Below are 20,448 nucleotides of genomic sequence, written 5' to 3'. Positions count from 1 at the left end.
TGCACTGTCTTCATAAAAACACACACTCAGAAGCTGAGTTTCCTCTGTTGGAATCTTAACTCTACCAGCACCTTGCTGTGTGATTGTCATTAAGTCCCACCAAGTGGTGATGAGAAAAGATTCATGTGAGGCTATTATGAAGAGTACTACATGAAAAGAAAAAATCATAGCATAGGTGAGTGCTCCATTATCTATAGGAGTACACTTTTAGTCCCAAGTGGATTTCTGAATCTGTAGATAGTACTAAATCTCACATATAGTTTGCAAAACAAGCATGCATAAGGAAATTTTAATTCATAAAGTAGGTATATAAACTAATTTAAAACTAGGTAAAAATCCAGGCATAGTGGCACATGCTTATAATTCCAGTACTTGGGAGGCTAAGACTTGAGGACTCTGGTTCGTAGCCAACCTCAGCTACTTAGTGAGGTCCCCTGCAACTTAATGAGACCCTGTTTCAAAATAAAGAATATAGGGCTGGTAGTGTAGCTCAGAGGTAGAATGCCTCTGGATTCAATTCCCAGTATCACACACACACACACACACACACACACACACACACACACACACACTTAATCCAAAATTAATAAAATACATATAAAAACAAAATGTAATGAAAGTTTTCTTAAACTTCTGAATTATTCATTTATATTTAAAATTTTTATTTTCTGGTTCACTGTGGGTAAAAACATGAAAAATAAAATTGTATACAAGGAGTCTGTTAATACCCTGAAACAGAGTAAGCACTAGATAAATGTCAGTTGGTATCATTGTTTTACTTTCCACTTTTCATATCTCTTATTTTTTTTATTAAGAACAGTATTTCTCTTCTGGGGATAACATATATTTCTTAGTAAAGTTGAAACATTAAACTGGATTACAAGATTACAACTAAGAGAAGACAAAGTATATATTTTTCAAAGATCCCATATTAGACACTAAAAGTGTAGGTTTTAAAAACCTTTTCTAGGAAGATTTTGTAGGAAAAATACATACAGTTGATCCAAACAACAACCTAAGATTTTGTCTGGGAATACAGAAATCTGGAATCTGGAGTTCTTTCATGTGACCTTACTACAACCTATTTTCCTATTATAAACACACTTCCAACCAGGTGGCTTTTATTCTCATAAACTTCTGGGAACATATTGCTGTTTAAATTTGGTGGTGAGTCATCTTTCATGTGTGTGTGTTTGCAGTGAAATCCAACTTGACACCTGTAACCATACCTGTCAGTAAGAAACCTGGGGGTATCCTTCTGAGGTCTGGAGGTTGTGACCACTAGCACAGACACATCTTTAAAGAATTCTCTACCCTGTACCATGTTTGACAGTGTATAAGGTTTTCAAAAACATACAATTACTTTGGTGACTATTTGAAGAGGGGAAAGCTGAAATTTATTCTCATCAATGGAAACTGGGAGAAGAGAAGGAAACTAAAGTTGAATATATGAGGAATTTTTTATCCTTTCTTCCAGTTCACTCCAGGCACTGGTGGTCATGAATGTCAATGAATAACCTGGAGATATAAATACCTACAGATGAGAAACTTTCACCTGTTCCCCAGTCTAGGTATAATTGGAAGAAAACAACATTGATGTCATTGAAGGTAATGAGCAAATCATTGATGGAGTGAAGATCATCCATCATCCCAACTACAGTAACCCCAAATTTAATAATTACAACATCATGCTGATTAAACTGAAAACACCTGCTAACATCACCTCTGGTGTGTCCTCTATTTCTCTGCCATAATCCTGTCTACCTGTGGAACCCAGTACCTTATGTCTGGCTGGGGTAACACTGTGAGCTTTGGAAGTTTCAACCAGAACACAAATAACATGTCTGAGAATGTCAGAGATAAAGGACATATTGAGGTTCAATTAGGACAAATTTTACACTGTTGGTGGGAGTGCAAACTAGTTCAGCCTCTATGGGGATCAGTGTGGAGATCCCTTAGAAAACTGGAAATGGATCCACCATATGATCCAGCTTTACCATTCCTGGGTATCTTTCCAAAGACGTTGAAATCAGAGAACTACAGTAACCCAGGTTCATAGCAGCACAATTCATAGTAGCCAAAATATGGAACCAACCTAGGTCTCCACCAACAGAAAAATGGATTGCAAAATTATGGGAAACACACACAGTGAATTTTACTCAGCTATAAAGAAGAGTAAAATCATGGCATTTGCAAAAGATGAAAAGACCTGGAGAACAGCAACGATAGCTGGTAGTAGCCAAATAGAACATGCATTCCTCTGAGAAACCCTGGGAATCAGATTTTGGTTTAATATCTGATTGGGGCAACATATAGAGATATTTATAGCCATGACATCCTACCTAAAAAAGAGAGAAGAGACAGATCTAGATGGTGGAGATGGTAATGGCAGCAGGAGCCAGTATTTGGGAGAGGTAGATAAATACAATCCAACCAGCCTTGAACTGTTGTAGAAATCTCCCCAAAAAAAGACTGCTCCTGCCCCACATGCTCAGGAATTCTGAACAACATGCTATGTAAGAAAAATGCTTAGGAGGAGGGCCAAGATGGAAGCAGTGGCAGTGGCCAGTATTGAGGAGAGGCAGGGTGGATTCTAATCCACCCTGAACTTTTGAGGAAATCTCTCAGAAAGTAGACTATACCTGCCCCACATGCTCAGGAACTCTGGACAACATACTATGTAAGAAAAATGTTTGGGGTGCATCAGATAGAGCCTCACAAAAGTGGGTCAACCTGTGTCATGCGTCCCGGGAGCCAAGAGCACTCCTGGCCGCTGCGCTCCTCTGCACAGTGCTAGGGCTGGGTGCGCTCGGAGCATCAGAACCAGCTCTCCGTGGTAAAGCTGTGGGCCTCTGCTCTTGGCAGGATATAAAACACATTGCCACTAAGTACTTGGACCCCCAGCTCCTGCAAAAGACAAGTACTGTTTTCTTTTATTAAAAAATATTGAAGAGGGAGGAAGATGGCAGCGGCGGTGGCTGTGGCTGCAGCGGCGACCACAGCCAGAGGGGTATAGGTTGGCAGTGGCTGAATAGAACACGCATCCCTCTGAGAAACCCTGGACAAGAGATTTTGACTTAATAGCTGATTGAGACAACACACATGTAAGAATTATGTGAACAAGATGGAGGGTGTCATGTATAAAAAGTCTGGTCCACGTGTTTTATCTTTGGTGAATTCATTCGAATCACCTACCCGTGCCATTTCTGAATGTATTTCTTCTGTCTTCTGTATTTCTATCTTAATAAACTTCTTTAAATCTTCAGCAAGAGTCTGGGCTAATGTGTATTTACCCTTAGCTTAGGACAAGAACCTGTGCCTTTCCTGTTTTTCTGTTTTGGGGAGTTTTTTTGTGTGTTTTGAGGGAAATTGTGTCTGGAACCCTAACAGGGTTCCTTGGGAACAATTTCCCCAAAACCATATCATCTCAAACCGTAACATCCAGATCATGTGAGCATTCATGAGGACTTTTGTTTCCTCAGAATCCTGAGAGCAGCAGATGAGTCTTTTTAATGAACAAATCAATAGGTATCCTTCATGTACCAGTATTGGGAATGGCCTAGGAAGATTTGGGAAAGCTCTGATTATTAATATATTTCAAAAGAAAATAATTGATATATTTCAAAATAGTTGTGTCAAAATGGCGGCAGACATGGGTAAAGCAAGGACTTGGTTTCTGCCTAAAAGCAGGCAACTATTCCAATGTAAATTCACCTAGATAAAAGCAATTAACCAGTCAATAGGAGAGGAGAACTAGGCCTGTCTCTATCTAAAGACAGATCTTAGTTGAGGAGAACTAGGCCTTTCTCTAAAGACAGATCTACATGATTGGATAAGCCAGCTAAGATGGTAGGAGGGGTCGACCTTCATGAAAGTAGACACCTCACCACACCTGCCACACCTTATTGGGGGAGGTACCTTTCAGGGTTAAGGGGAGGTACCTTACAGGGATGTTCACTATGTCAGAGTCATACAAACAAGATGGAGGTCATGGGTATAAAAGGCCCAATCCACGTGTAATTCCTTTGGTGTATTCATTTCTAGTAACCCCCCCATGCCATTTTGGCATGGGGCTGTATTTCTATTTTCTATATTTCTATCTTTCTAATAAACTTCTTTAAATCTTCAACAACTGTCCAAGCTATGCATAATTATTCTTAGCTTAGGACAAGAACCCGTGGTTTATTTCTGGTTTTGGTCATTTTGGGCTTTTGTTATGGGTTGGGGGAAAGTGTGTCCAGGACCCTAGCAGGGGCCCCCAGGGAACAGTTTCCCCAAACCATATTCTCCCAATCCGTAACACTTCACGTATGTAAGTTTGTGCATATTTTGCAAAAATAACAATAAATATTTAATACAGGCCCAATAAAGAAGCTTCAAATGTTGAAACAACAATGTATAGCATATATATTTAGAGATAAATATACCTTGCATGTCCCATGAAGGTCATGGGGATCAGGATTGGCTGGGAATAGAGGGCACAGAGAAGTAGAACCTAAATTTTGAGGTAAATTCATGAAGAAAGAGAGAAAGGTACATGTGAAAAAACTATTGCTTTGCTCTCTCACAGAATGTGGAGTTATGAATTGAAAGTACTCTGTGCTCCAAAAAGAGATTGTGGATATAAAAGCCTCAGTCTTCTAAATACTAAAGGGTTGGTTATTTATTGAAGGTCAGACAGGCAAAGATATGCTATTTCTCAAGTATAAAACCTTCTGCTTTTTTTTTTTCTGACAAGTCTCCTAATAAAATATATTTGATATAAAGTTACATGTCATTCTGAAGGTCCAACATGACTCCATCTTGTATAGAATCCATTTTGTTACAACTCAGTGCTGTTTCTCTGGAATGTATGCACATGGGGAACCCTGTTTAAACTTTGCACTGTCTTCCTGAAATTGTAACAACCCCTTGAATGTAATCACCACTCTTCCTCTCTTTGTTCTCAGATAAACAGCAGGTAAAAACTTCTCAGTACAAAGTTCAACTCCTTCCCTGGGAAAACCTAAAGAAGACAAGCAGGTTTCCAGATATGGACCTAAGAGGGAGCTTCCAACCAAAAACTGATAAATATCTCAGTTAAAAGGGCTTAGCCAATAAGGAAAAGGTCAAATATAGTTAAGGGCTTTACAGTTTTCCTCTATAAAAAGGGGCCTGACTGATTAGAGGGGCCAGCAGCTCTAACAATTGGCTCGAGAGTCTGTAGCTCCAGCTAGCTGATAATTTTTCTTTTATACTAAATTCTTCTAATTTTTTTAATAAAATTTTAAATAACCTGTTGGTGTGTGGCTCTCTTTGTCCTACATAGTCCCAGCCCAACAACACAATAGTGAAAAAAATATGAAATGTCTATTTCTATGTTAATGCCCACAATTTATATACTACTAAAACTTTATATGTTTTTTTTTTCAAACTGGGCATACATAAATTCAAAACATCTAAGTGCAAAAGATTTTTTCATTTATTTTATTTTTTAAGTGGTGCATGTGGTCATGCATTTTAATGGGGTACAAAATGGTAGAGACATATATGCACACATCACTCATTTAGCCCTTTCTAACTTCCCATCCCATTCTCCCCCCTCGCTGTTTCTCAAGTTTGACTTAGTGATTGACTGATATGTTTGTGAATGTACATCATGTACATTAGGGTGAAGGCTTCTTTACTACACTTATATTTAACTCTTAAAACAGAATGCTTATATAGTACAATTACAGATTTGGGCACAGCAAAAAAACTTGACAAAGCAGTGGGCCACATTTTACACTGCTGGATACAGTGGCAAATATGCTAAAGGTAAGGTAAAGGTAATTTGGATAACTGGAAATGTTGTAGAATAAAAATGTACAATGTTCTCTGGAAGAATCTATTGGAGAATTTAGGCTAGATATAAAGAGAGACATTGGAAAAATAAAAGTACAAAATTCATATTTCCCTCCAGGGAAGAATATTTTCAAGTGGCTTCTAAAAATTTCTTTCTGTTATCTTATTGTATCTTATCAGTGCAATCAATCCATCTGCCACCTCAAGTGCACAGTAGCAGGATTTCTACAAATCTTCCTAATAATGTACATTACTGCTTAGAGTTCTAAATAAAAAGTATTCATCATTAGTGTTGTTCAGTCATTCATTGTATATAGTTTCTTATTACTTTAAGTGAGGATGCGTATATGTGAATGGTACATATAAGAATACAAAATGTATTCTGATACTCAATGATCCACACTGTAGCAGAAACAATAGGTATTAAATAACCTCCACCAATCACATTTTCAGCTCCAGTGGATTTATTGAGGCCTTAGGGCTTCATTTCCATACCTCACTGTTCTAACAAGATGGTGGGCTGTAATTCTTTACTCTCAGTGATATTTGCCTAAGAAATTCTCTAACCTGCACCAATGTGCAGTGATACACAAGACTTCCTTGTGTGTACAATTACCTGTGTGTCTGAATGCTTAAACGGGATGGAATTTGTGTTTATGTTCATGATTGGGGAGTTGGGTCAAGGTAAAGAAGCTCAAGTTGGGTCCTTAAGAAACATTTAGTTCTTTTGTGAATACTTTTATTGGTGTATTGTAATCTCACATCATGTAGTTCAGAGTGGTAGCAACATACATGCAACACAGTACTTGGTGAGCTTCCTCTCAATACCCTCACCACTCCCATTCTTTCCTCACACATGTTATTGAGACTGGCTTTAGTAATTTTATATATGTACATAACTTCAGTGGAAACCTTATTTTCTTTAATCCAACGAAATCCAGGTGCATCTGGGACAACACAACATTGATTTCTTTGATGCATAAAATTCATTGATGCAAAAAAATCATTACCCACTCCAACTATAATTTGTCCATGTATGACAATGACATCATCGTGATTAAACTAAAATAACCTTCCACCAACAACTTTTGAGCATCCACAATCTCTCTGCCAAGACTGTGTCCATCGACTGAGACTTCTTGCCTTGTATTTGGCTGGGGCAACAGGAAAAATAACGGAAGTAAGTGCTATCTGGAACACAAGTATAAAGTCTAAGACTGGAGAAGGCGAAAGACATGTCGTAGTTTAGTTAGTCCAAATTTTCTCAAAGTCATGGTTGACAGAGGATAGTTAATATAGATAGATCTATAGATAGATGAAGATGATGATGATAGATAATAGATAGATGATATATAGATAGATAGATAGATAGATAGATAGATAGTTAGATAAATGATAGATAGATTCCTTATTCCCCACACCTGCATTGGTCCTGGAGATGGAACCCAGTGGTGTTTCACACTGCCAGCCCTATTTTTTTATTTTGAAACATGGTCTCACTAAGTTTCTAAGACTGGCTATGAACTTGTGATTATCCTATCTCAGCCCCCTAAGTACTAGGATTCCAAGTGATTGCCACTGTGCCCATTTATAGAGATTCTTTTTCTGATACCATGTAGAGGACAATATAGAAATTACCTTATCATAAAGATGTAAAGGTAATTAGGTATGAGTGGTGATGTACAGAAACTATAAACTGAGGAGATAAAGAAACAGAGGCTGTAGTTTTTAAACTGCCTAAAGTTTTAACATACTTTATAAAAAAAGAATCTAGACTTGAGATCTATGATGATTAATTTTATTGTTAGATAAGAAAAACTTATTGATTAGAACTATTGGAAAAACTTCTAGAAAAAAAGTTATCGCAAATTAGAAGTCATTGAACTATTGTAAGAGAGAGTGGGAATTTTCTAAAAGAGATACAGCACGGAAGAAATTTCAAGGAACACTGTAAATAACCTTCCATATTTCTCTTGCACTCCACAGTATAATATCCTTGCTGTCTCCAGTGTCTGGGTGTTCCTGTTTTCTCCGATACTGATTGTCATAATGCCTACCCAGGCATGATAACTAGCAACATGTTGTCCCTGGGCAGCCTGGAGGGTGGAAAGGATTTTTGCTAGGCGAGTTTCTTTGTACACCATCACCATCCAGCTCATTCTCACTCTTATCTACCCAATTTCTCCTTTTCTGAAAGACAGAGGTCTAGAAAACTCCTGGAGACTGTGAAAGCTGAGCAAGAACTTTGGGATAAATAGAAATTATTTTTTCTTAATAATGATGGTTAATATTAAAGATTGTTATGCTCACAGTCCAGTTGTACCAGAACAGTGGGACAGGTTGCTAAAAGAACAAAGAAATTGTCCAGAGAAGGCATGGAGACATATGATGTCCTGAAGAAAGCTTACAAGAAATCAGTGGCTGCTCCAAGAAGAGTCTTGGGGCATAGGCAGAACACAGCAGCTCCATCTCTCCAGGTGCCTCAGTAAGCAGTACTTCCAACTTAACAACACTACTCCAGGGAGAGCATAACCATCCATCACAGTGCTTTCCAGTGTGGCTTCTTGAATGAGAAACATGCCCTCTCTAAATTAGCTAGATTCCACATCCATGCCCCTGAGAGGCAGAATTTGTTGTTCCACTGTACTAGCACTGTTGCCACTATCATTACCTCATTTAGTTTGCTTGTTTGGCCACTATCCCAAGAAGCAACTGTCCTGGTGTAAATGCAACAAAGTAGCTTTCCACAGATAATACTAATTTGCCCAGATTCCCAGTTTGCATAATAGAAAGCAATGTTCTCAGGATAATAGGTTTCTGAACATTCTGGCCTAGGCTGGCACTCATGTTACCCTTAACTTCGCTATATTTTTTTTTTAAGATTTTGGAGAAGAAAAGGGGGTCATTCGGGGACATATTGGTTTAATTTGCTTTTTTCCTTTAGGATAGTACAATATGTAAATATATACACAGAAGTTAATTATGTAAACACTACACTGAGACACTTTTCTGCAGAGATACATTGTGAAATAGAACCCTTTTGAAAGGAATAGATAGCTAGAAAGACAGTATTAAGTTTCTCCACTTCTTATTTTTTTCTTGTTCTATGGGCCTATAAGGGATGAGGAAAAGCAAGGGAGATATAGCAAAGAGATCAAGAATTGGAGTCCCGGGGGCAAAAAAAAAAAAGGACCTTCATGGAGGAACCGCACGTTGCAATAATGGCCCTGAGAGCATAAAGGGACATCTCTGATTCTATTCTCCAATCTGGGCATAAACAAGAATCTGAATGGTTTTTCTTTCTTCCTCCCAATGATTCTGGAGGTCTAGTGGCCCGCAATTGAGGGCTCCAGGGCATTGACTTCTGGGGCAATGGCTGTAGTAAGAAAGACCAACCTGGTGTTAACATCAAGGTCTGCAATTACCTGGGCTTGATTCAAAAGACAATTGCAGCCAACTAAATACTTTTATCTCTTCATGACCCACCCTAGGTAGCAAGCTTAACAGTACTTGTGTGTCTGAAAATTGGTATCTAAATAAAAACATTGTTTCAAACCACATCAAACCAAAAATAATCCTTCCTTGATATGAACTTTCTCTTGAAATGTGCTACTTCGCGTGTAGTTTGACAGTTGAGCTTTTTGTTAATGGAGAGAAATTGAAAGGTTTTATAGCCCTTTACTCAAATTAATCAATATAACGCTACTGATCACCTACTCTGTGGCAGACTCTGTGTGACATTGATAATATGAAGGAGAAGAATGCTACTGTTACCACCATATTTTTTGTAAAACAATTATTCCATCCTTTAGAAATACATCAGATGTATTTTGTTGTAACATATCATCACAATACACACTTGGATATGCATTGTTTATGGTAAATCATGTATTTGTTACTTATGATGGGTAACAACACTGAACTCAAGAGATGTAAAATCAATCGTTCAAGTTCATGGGGACACTTCATAGTAGATCTATGTTGAAGCCCAAGCTGCTCTTGTTCTCTGGTCATTGTTTCTTATATGGAAGATTATCTCACTTTTTTTTTGCTAAATCTTCAACTCATCTGAAACTTTGTGAGGCTAGATAAAGGAAACTTCTAGATTCAGATGTTTTTATTCATATTTTCTTCATTTGTTTAAAGTTTCACCCAGCTAAGTGTTCCTGTCTTCAAGATCTTGTATCCTCGTGGAATATTAAAGCCCTAACAAGCATTGGCTATGGAGAGAATATGTGTCCCACTCTGATGCCCCCCCAAAAAATTTATATGGTGCCATTTCATTTTGCAGATGAGGAAAATTAGATAAGGGTTAAGGAGATTGTCCAAGACCACACATGAATGCCAGTCACAGCCCATCAAGCTTCAAAGTCTGTGATGAGAATTATGGACCCTATATTATGAGTGCTTTATACTTTATTTTTTCCATAGATTTGATCATCTCTCTTATAATCCCTAGGGGTATTGCCAATTTTTCACTCTAATAAATTTCTGAAGGTAGTAATAATCACAGTCCTCTTCCCCTTCAACTACCTTGTCCAGAACCTTTTCCTGATATCTCCGGGACTTCCCCCAACTAGTCACCACTTCCCAGAATTGAGACTTGAACATGGAATTAGAGGAATCTACTGTACAGAGAGGGATGCTAGGGCTAGATACCATAGTGTCGTAAATAGAGAAGTTGTTTCTGAGCCCTTTCAGATGGAATGGAACACTGTACTGTAGATCCCCCTTTATGACCCAAGCAGAACTAACACCCTTATGAAAAATACCTCCACCCTCTCCTAAAGGGAGAGGAGTAGAATTGGCAATGCTTTTCTGACTGTACAGGTTATTGGTTACTGTATAATAAGCATCCTCAAACTTAGTAGAGGAAATTAATATCAGTCATTTCTTATTATAGTTTAGAGTTTTAGACTTTAATTGGGCTCAATTAGGCAATTCCTTCTTGTTGTCACTCAAAATTTAAAGGGAAGCTGGTGGTGGGGTTTGGGATTGCCTCAAAAGCCACCTTACTTGCCTGGTGGTGGCTGTGTGTGGGCTAAGATTTCAGCAGGACTGTAGGAGAATTTATGCATTGTGTCTCCTTGTGACCTCTGGAGGGGACAGTTTGAGCACAGCAGCTGAACTCCAAAGATATGATCCTCAGAAGAAAATTATATGACAATTATAAAATGTTCTAAAAATTATACCAGTCCATATTCAAGGAGAGTAGAATTGGACTTCAGTTTTTTTTTTTTGTTGTTTTTTTTTTGTAAGGAGTGTTGAAAAATATAGGAATACTTTTTAAAATACACTTTTCTTTGGGCACTGTAAGTTTACATCACAGTGAAGTTCAAAGTGATACAAATACAATGCGTGCACCACACTCGGTGTTTTCCTCTAGATCTCATCCTGCTCACCTGGTCCCTACATGTTACTAAGATTGTTAGTGATACCTTAATTTGTGAATATAACATTCTTTGAACTGTTCCCTTCATTAAGCCTTCTTCCTTCCACCTCCTCAACTCTCTTCCACTATTATACTGGTCTCCCTCCTCATTTATCTGAATTTTCACTCTTTTTCTATTTTCTCTTTAACGTTCACATTTGAAAGAAAACGTAGAAGCCTCAGTTTTCTAAAACTGACTGATCTCACTTAGCACAATGTTCTCTAGTTTCCTCTCTTACCTTTTTAAGCCAGCATATCACCTGACACCCAGAATACAAAGTCCCCTGGAGACTGAGTTGTTATAGCTGAGGTCACAGTTGAGTGACTTTGAGTGGAATGCCACAGGAGGAATCATAAAGAAGGTGGTCATCACAGGCCCTCATCCCCCTCAAATGAGATGAACCTCCTCACTTCTCTACAAAGTGAATAATTGTCCTCCAGTCTAGTTTTTTTCTAATCTAGAAAAGGGAAAATATCTTAAAAGAGGGGCAATCAACAGTAACTGCCTTCAAATCTTGATGAAAATTGGCAGGGCAGGAAAAGGGAGATTGAAATCAGAGAAAGAAAATACAGACTGTTCAAGGTCAAATATTAACAAAAATGTGCAGTTTCCCTCTGGTGGCTAGAAAGGATAAATGCTTCTTTTCTCTATTGAGGCTCCTTGAGAGCAGAAACTAGGAAACACAAGGGAAAAAAGGATTCAAATTCCATCCCAGAAATGTGGCAGAAACCAGTCTCCAGTCAGTAGAAGACACCATGTGCCACAGAGGACTAAAAATATTCACAAAGTGATTTCTGATGTTTTATTTAAGTATATTTCCAAGTCTGAGTCAGAGTTCCCCTAATATTTACAAATCTGGTGAAATCTGAAGATCATCATAGCATTAAGTTAGTGGTGAGTTGAGAAATGGAGTTAAGATAGCTGTTTATGTATGTCAGGCCAACCAAATTGCAGTCCTATCAGGTAGATCATTGGAAAGAGTAGAGAAGTGTTGGACTTCCTAAAATGTCCTGGTTAGCGATTTAAGCTATGTGATAATGCCCAAGATTTTTAACCTTATAGAGCTTCAGCTGTCTTATTTGTAGAAAATAAGTAATAATAATAGTACTTACTCAATAGGACTATGAAAAAGGATAAATTAGTTCACACATGTGATATGGAGTAAAAAGTCAATAAATGGTAACCTTATCATTAGTTATATTTTAAAGCTTTGGATACTTAAAAAAATAAAATCCCTAAAAGAGTAGACACTTAGAAATCTCCAGATGACATATTTTGTTAAAAGTTAAATTTTGTGAGAAGTTTGAGGTTTGCAACAAGTATTTATAAACATAGGAAGGAATATAAAATGGTCATTTACAAATTATCTGTTCTTCAGTAACTACCAGAGAGGTCAGTTCAAGGCTGAATGTTTTGTATTGTTCAATTTCAATAAAATGTGGATGTGGATTGAACCTGCTATTCATTATTTATGTCTGGAAGACAGTCACAAAATTGCTATTGTAAGGTTATCTTACAAAATATAGAGTATACTGCATTTGGAAAAAGCAGCAAGTATAAAGACAAAAACAGAACAAGGAAGGAGATTTATTTGATCCACTGTTGAAATATAAGAGCTTCTCAAATCTTTAGATCTTTAGTCTCAGCAGTGTGGTTTTCCCTAGACCTTTATAAAGAGGAACAGATAAGTTTTAAGGTGACAGAATTTGGAGTCAAGGTTGTTTTGCAAGGAGTATGGGAAGCTTCAGACTACTTCTGACTTGTTGGTTTCAAATAGACAAACTGTTTTGATCTCAGTTTATCATTCATGCAACAAAATATGAGAAATTGGAAGGTCTATGTTTGGTCTTTTCAGAAGTGCAAGAAAAAAGGAAATGGTTAGTTTTTTTACCTGGTAGGTCAAAAATAGAGAGACCCAAAGTCTTGGTGGTCATGAGAAATAGTGCATGGAAAGCCTGATCCTAATCTTGTGCAAAGGGTGTTTCTTAGTGCTAATACATTTTCTACAATGCAAAAACTTGTGGGAACTTCTTCACCATCACTCTTTCCTGGGAGCACAAGGCCCAGGTGAAACTCAGCCTCATCATGGGGAACCTGGAGATTTCTTTCTGAGTCCTGACTTTGCCAATAACTTTCATGAGGACCACAACCACCTCATTACCAAATTAAGAGAAAAGAAAGCAAGAGAATAATTTATTAAATTCATTCTACATTCCAATGTACTGCGAGTCTATGGAACTAGCAAAAGGTTTCTGAAAAGAGGGAGACAGCAGAGGAGCTCAGGGAGAGAGGTTTAAAGTCACAAAGGAAGGAGGGGTCAAGAAAGCAAGGCTATGTCATAGAGAGGAGGAGGCGGGTAGATAAGGACACCTGGTGAGATTTTCTAGGCTCAAAGAGGAGACACCAGGGGCTGCTTTGGTCTGTTTCTTTTTCCCCCTCTTTTTTGCTCCCTTTGGTTTGATCTTAGTGATGCTATATACAATAGATGTTGATAAGGTCTAGTTTAAAGATTTCTGTAAGAACCTTGTTTGTCTTCTTGTTCCCCAACTAGTGTTTCTCCTCCAGTTGTTCTTATTAAGGATCCTGGACTACAGAGTTGTATCAACTCTTCTCTGGAGACATCACAAGCTGCCATGAAGGGGTGCTTCATTTTGATGTTCATGAGTGTAGCTGGTGAGAATTTAGGACTTATTTCTAAGGTGATATCCGGGGAGGTGTATGTATGGTTGGGAAGAGAAGTATCCAGCCACAACCATAGAAATAGGAAACCGAAGGCATTTAAATGATGCACTAACGTACATATGGGGACAAAAAGAACCACTCTCAATGCAGATCTTATTTCATCCCTTCAGTTGCTGAGCCTGCTAAGGTATACTCACCGGTGATGCTCTACTGTCCCATGGGAAACTGTCATCAAGTTCCTGAGCTTATCATTTTCTAGATTGCCAGTTCTACTGTACAGCTACCCTATCCTTATCCTGAGAAGATAATTAGAAGACTTGAGATAAAGAGAGGGCAGTGGCTCTGAAATACAATATTCCATACTTCTTTCACTACCAAAGCCACGGAGTATTGAATTTGGTATCCTCAGTTTTGGCTAAAATCAATTTTAAAAATTATGTATTTCGCCGGGATTGGTGGTGCACGCTTGTAATCCCCACACTTGGGAGGCGGAGACAGGAGGATTGCGCAGGTTCGAAGCCAGCTGTGCTGGCTTAAGAGACCCTGTTTCTAAATAAAAGAATATAACATAGGTCTCGGAGTGTAGCCCTAAGGTAGAAGGGCTTCCAGAAACCCCAGTACCACCAAAAAATAAAAAATAAAAATATAAAAATAAAAAAATTATGTATTTCAACCAGTCATGATGGCACATGTTTGTAACCTCAGTATTTTTGAGGCAGAGAAAGGAGGATCCCTGGTTGGAGGCCAGTCTAAGCAGCTTAGCAAGATCCACGGCAAAATAGTGGGAGCCTATTTCAAAAATTATAAAAAGAGCTGGGGTGTAAATTGGAGGTAAAACATCTCTGGGTTCAATATCTAGTATCAGTAATAATGATGTCATATTTAAAGTACTTTTTTCCATTTTGTAGCACATAACACTGCCAATGAGAGCTACTAATCAACATATAGTTTCATCTCAAGACTATAAACATATGCTGATATCCTTAATGTGCAGAGATTGTATGGCATGCATGATTAACTTATTTTTTAAAACATTAAAAATAAAAGCCTCAATACCATCTTTAGTAGAACCTTCATTAGAGAAAATTAGCCTAACCAGTTCTAGCATTTTTTACTTGTCTCTCTTCCCACCTATGACTCCTCCATTCTCCAGGAGTCACTGTGGAAGCACTTGTTAAAAATAATTTACCAGAAGATTTTACAGTTCCTTACATGGCCTATATTGAGTCCAGTGCAGGGCACTGTGTGGGGTCTCTTATTCACCCTGAGTGGGTATTGACGGCTGCTCACTGTCTCGTACCGTAAGTATCCCTTTGCTCATAAGACCTGGGAGGGGTAATTCAGTCAGAGGGCAAGACAAACTTTTGCAACAGCCCAATAGATTTTTGGTAGAATTAGAATATCCAGCAAGATAGAGAATCATCGTTCCCATGTATAATAGAATGCACACTTTAATTTTTAAAGTGGAGATCAATAGGAAGATGTTATGAGATTTTTTTCATGGGAAGTAGATTATATTCATTCATCAGTACATGGTTACCATAAAGTTAGTATATGGCAAGTACTGTTTAGTGCACTGAGAAAACATCGAAGGGAGGAGATAAAAATATTTCCCCTTGTGGAGCTTACATTCAGGTAGAAGGAGTAAGCCTAAATTAGTAAATAGTTGAAAATGAACCCTGAAGTAGAAAGGCAAACTATGACACCTGAAAATGATGTGGAAGTCGGTTGTATTAGTTCTCTTGAAACATATACATGTAACAAGAAGAGAAGGAGGGGAGTAAAATCAATACAACTTATTGGATATTCCAGACTCAGGGGGAAATGTTCACATAGTCCCTGAGATGGCAAAGAAATATAAGGGCATTTGGCAAACTGAGGAGTTGTTACTGAGTGAGTGGAATGAGTAGGTGGAAGGCCTAGAGGATGAGTTTGAAGAGTTAGGCAAATACCCCATTACTCAGGTTCCAGGAAAAGGGCAAGGAAGCACAAGATAGAGTCACATATCCTTGCAGATCTTGGTATTTTGGTTGGGTGTGAGAATGTGATGTGTCAGGGAGTCCTGTTTAGAGTTTCAAGGGTCATTTCCTACTCAAACAAGGGTGATTTTCAACTCACAACTCTTAGCCATATGGTTGTTCAAGATAGTTTAGACCAACACAGATTGAATGCTTGCTTTCTGCATTAGGATAAAAACACAGGTAATAAAAACCATTTACAACTCTAGGAATTGTAATTGGGAATCATATTTTTTAATCATATCTAACCTGTGAAGTGCTTGGGCAGGGAGTAGGTCTTATATATGTTATATGATTAGATTTTGGCAATGGGGTTAGGCAAGTTGGAATTTGCCTAGTGAATAAGGGAAAATGTGACAGAGAGTTCTGATAAGCTACTAGTAGAGTCCTATGAGTCTGTGATCAACATGGATAAAACTTAGCATAAATCATATGGGCCTGAAAAGAGCACAGGAAAGCATAGAATATTCAGAAACAATGAGTCCCTTATGGTTGTTCGAGACAGTTTAGAATAGGAAAAGATCTCTGGAATCACAGACTGGGTACCAGCCCTATTGCCAGTTAATTCAGATTATCTAAGTTTTGATAATAATAGATTCTATTAGGTGTGTTCTAGGTGACCAACATCATGTCAGATTTTTAAAAATGTTTTTATGGGTGCATTGTATTCATACATCATAATAGGGTAAAAAGCACGCACACATCACCCATTTAGCCTCTGCCCAGTCCCCAACCCATTCCCTCTCTGTCCCTCCTTCCCATACTTGGCTTAGTGGTTGACTTTGATATGTTTAAGTACATCATGTGCTTTAGAGAGTTTCCTTCTTTTCCCCTGCCATTCATGCACATGTCTGTAATGCAAGGATGCTATTTATCATAGACAAGAAGTAACTTCCATTTCAATGTAATAAATAAAATTTAGAAGATTGAAGAAAGGGATCTCTGCTATTTCTTTTAGTATGACATTCTGTGACAGTATTCTTGCCTATCTCCTTGCTTTCTTTTTTCCAAAGCACTAAAATCCGACTTGGAGTCTATCAACCCAACATCAAAAATAAGAAAGAGCAGACACACAATTACTCATTGACCGTGAACCATCCTGAATTTGATATACAGTCTCTGAGACACAACCTGATGATGATAAAGCTTTCCAAGGTTGCAACACTCAACTACTATGTGGGAACGATAGCCATAGCCATGGAAGCCATACCAAATAATGAGTCCTGCTTTATCCCTACCTGGACCTGGAATGCATACAAAAACTGTAAGTGTTTGACTCTATTCTTCATCTTGTGGAAATTGGAGTTAGGGGTAGGGAGTTAGTGGTGAGCTACACTTGATGGGAAGAGCTACAACAAAGTAATGTTCTTAATCCTAGAGTGATGATTGCTTATCTTATATGACCACGGTCAGAGGTCAAAGATCAAATGTAAATATATGATATAGATCAATTTATTTGACACCAACAAATGAAGCAGCCACAATTGTATCTCTGAGACATTAAACACTGGGGTCCAGGGAACTGAATTCAAATAAAAGGTGGGGAAACTAGGAGTCTACACTCACATAGACAGGATGATGGTAGGAGCTGCGGCCTCTCAATGAAAATCGGCAAAAGCACTTAATGGAAGGGCAGTGGGATAAAGAAAACCAAAGTCTCTGTGATAAATTGAGTCAGCAAAAGATGCATTTTATTAGATATACCCTATCAGAAAAATCCTGTTCCTTAAGTATCACTAGACCTAACTTGATAAATATCTGCATATTTTTCAGTTAACTTCTTCCTTTTTGTTCTCTTCAAGAGATTAAAATTAATACTACCAGCATTCGGGAGGCTGAGACCAGAGGATCATGGTTCGCAGACAGCCTCAGCTGCTTAGTGAGGCCCTCTGCAACTCAGTGAGACCCGGTTTCAAAAATAAAAAAAGAATAAAAAATAGGGCAGGGGGTGTAGCTCAGAGGTTGAATGGTTGAATGCCCCTGGGTTCCATCCCCAGACCCATTAATAAATAAATAAATAAATAAATAAATAAATAAATTACCTTCCTTAGAGTCTCTGGATCCTGTAATTGATAGAAATTGTAGCAATTTCTCTGATAGAGATGACCTGCAAGGGATATATATATGTGTCTCTGTGTGTGTGTGTGTGTGTATTTATATATATGATATATATATATATGTATATATATATATATATATATCTTAAACATTTTATAAAAATCATTTACAGTAATGTACTACATAACAATATTTCAGTCAGTGATGGATGACATAACAATGGTCTCATAAAGTTATAATGAAACAGGAAAATTTATATTACCTATTATTTTCACTATTTTTTTCTGTGTTCAGATTCATAGATACATATATCCTCATCATTGTCTCACTATTGCCTGTACTATTCAGCACAGTAAAATCCCATAAAGTTTAGTAGTCTAGGAGCAATGGCTAAATCTTATAGTTTGGATGTGTGATGGACTACATTAGGTGTGTGTATGTATACTTTATTTATTTATTTATTTATTTATTTATTTATTTATTTTTTGTGCTACTGCGGGTGGAACCCAGGGGTTTTCTACCTTCAGGCTATACTCCCAAACCTATTTTATATTTTTTATTTGGAAACAGGGTCTCACTAAGTTGCTGAGAGCCTCACTAAGTAGCTGAGGCTGGCTTCGAACCTGTGCGATCCTCCTGTCTCAGCCTCACAAGCACGGGGATTACAGGCATGTACCACCATGCCTAGCTGTGTATATATACTTTAAAGATGTTCAACAAAATAGCCTAGTAATGTATTCTCCAAACATAAAATCATTGTTGAGTGGCACGTCTCTAATTTAGAAAGCACTTTATGCATAGCTAAAAAAAAAACTTTCTCCCTTTATGATAAAATGTAAAGAAAATAAAGCAGATGTAAAAAAAAAAATACTAACTGGAGGGAAGAACTTGGTGATGGGGGGAGATGATGACCTTGTTACTGTCTCTTCTGGTGGCCACTCATAATATTCTTGAAGTTGTTTCAAATGTGTATACATTATGCATCACAGACACCTATCTATCCAACAGAAGACTTATGTACCCACTTCTCCAAGTTGGAGATTCTGAGCCAGGAACCTCAAGAAAGATGTAGTGTGTACTGCTACCTGTACCGATCATTCTCAGGGGTGACTCTGTTTATCAATCAGGGGCCAATCACTAGAGAGTGATAAGGAGAATAACTCTGGAGATCATCTGGTTTTTCTTTCCCTCAGCCAGTGAACCTGACATCCTTACATGGATAAATCAACACACTATTCCCACTAATGAATGCAATGATATACTCAAACAGCAAGAACATAAGACGATCAATAATATCATGTGTGTAGGAAAGCCTCTGGATGTGACATCCACAGTAAAGGTATGTTTCCCTGATCTACACAAGAAAGAATGTGGGGTCCCTGGGAGAGGAGAGGTATGACAGGAAACCAAGTGGTATTTGTCTAAGACTCTCCATAAAGTGAGTGGCAGAGAGCTAAGACTACTCCTCTGGCCCCTCATTTTCTGGTTTGTAATTCCTCTCCTCTTCTCCCACTTAATGTGGGAGAGATGCGGGTTATACCACATGTTCCTTTTTCTGCTTACATTCATCCTGTGTCAAGCTTGAACTGAGACCAATGTGGGTGTGAAAAGAGGGTTGTCACCCCTCAAGCAAAAGAAGTCCATTCCCTCAGATGGCTTTACAACTATAATGCTCTGCCTCCTGGGATTTACTTCTGTTCCGGGAAGACAAAGGCACACTGACCTGTTTTCTCTCTCCGGCAGGAAGTTTCAGCTGCTCCAGCTGTCTGCAATGGGAGGTTGCACGGAATCCTGTCCTGGGCAAAAGCAAGTTTTACTCTGGGAAACCAAGCGTTCTTCACAGATATCCGTTTTTATGCAAGATGGATCATGAAAACTATGAGTTCCTACTGAACTCATAGTTCCTCTGTCCTCCAGCCTTTTAGTGTCATCTCTTCAAGATAGATACACTGCATAGGGGTCTCCATCTTTCTCAGGCTTGGACAATATCTAAACAGAAAATAACCAATTAAAAAAAACACACACCACAAATTTTTGCAAATAAGGTGACCTAACTGAGGGAGATTGAAGGGAAAGAGGGAAATTCTCTAATGTACATGATGTATATTAACACACATATCCAAGTCAGTCCCTAAGCCAAATGTGAAAAGAAGGGAGGGGGAGGCATTAGGTTGGGAGCTGGGTAAGGGCTAATTGGGTGATGTGTGCATGAATGCCTCTAATCTTGCACTCCATTACGATGTATGACTAAGCCGGGCGTGGTGGCGCACGCTTATCATCCCAGCATTCAGGAGGCTGAGACAGGAGGATCGCAGTTCGCGGACAGCCTCAGCTACTTAGTGAGGCCCTCTGCAACTCAGTGAAACTCGCTTTCAAAATAAAGAATAAAAAATAGGGCAGCAGGTGTAGCTCGGAGGTCAAATGTCCCTGGGTTC

At 38.3% G+C, this 20,448-nt stretch overlaps 1 protein-coding gene across 1 annotated transcript; it reads left to right on the top strand.

The window, feature by feature from the left end:
* Window positions 1-2,962: 2,962 nt before the first annotated feature.
* LOC308266868 (serine protease 58-like) lies at window positions 2,963-19,906 on the top strand (the record flags this gene model as incomplete). Its single annotated transcript, XM_080701256.1, has 7 exons — window positions 2,963-3,010; window positions 8,136-8,308; window positions 13,807-13,928; window positions 15,091-15,238; window positions 16,969-17,219; window positions 19,207-19,352; window positions 19,757-19,906. The coding sequence occupies 7 exons, from the start codon at window positions 2,963-2,965 to the stop codon at window positions 19,904-19,906; spliced, it is 1,038 nt and encodes a 345-aa protein (XP_080557382.1).
* Window positions 19,907-20,448: the final 542 nt, after the last annotated feature.

Source organism: Muscardinus avellanarius, assembly GCF_963383645.1.
Source record: "Muscardinus avellanarius genome assembly, chromosome: 9".
Lineage (NCBI taxonomy): Eukaryota > Metazoa > Chordata > Mammalia > Rodentia > Gliridae > Muscardinus > Muscardinus avellanarius.
This window is presented reverse-complemented; position numbering and strand designations above follow the sequence as displayed.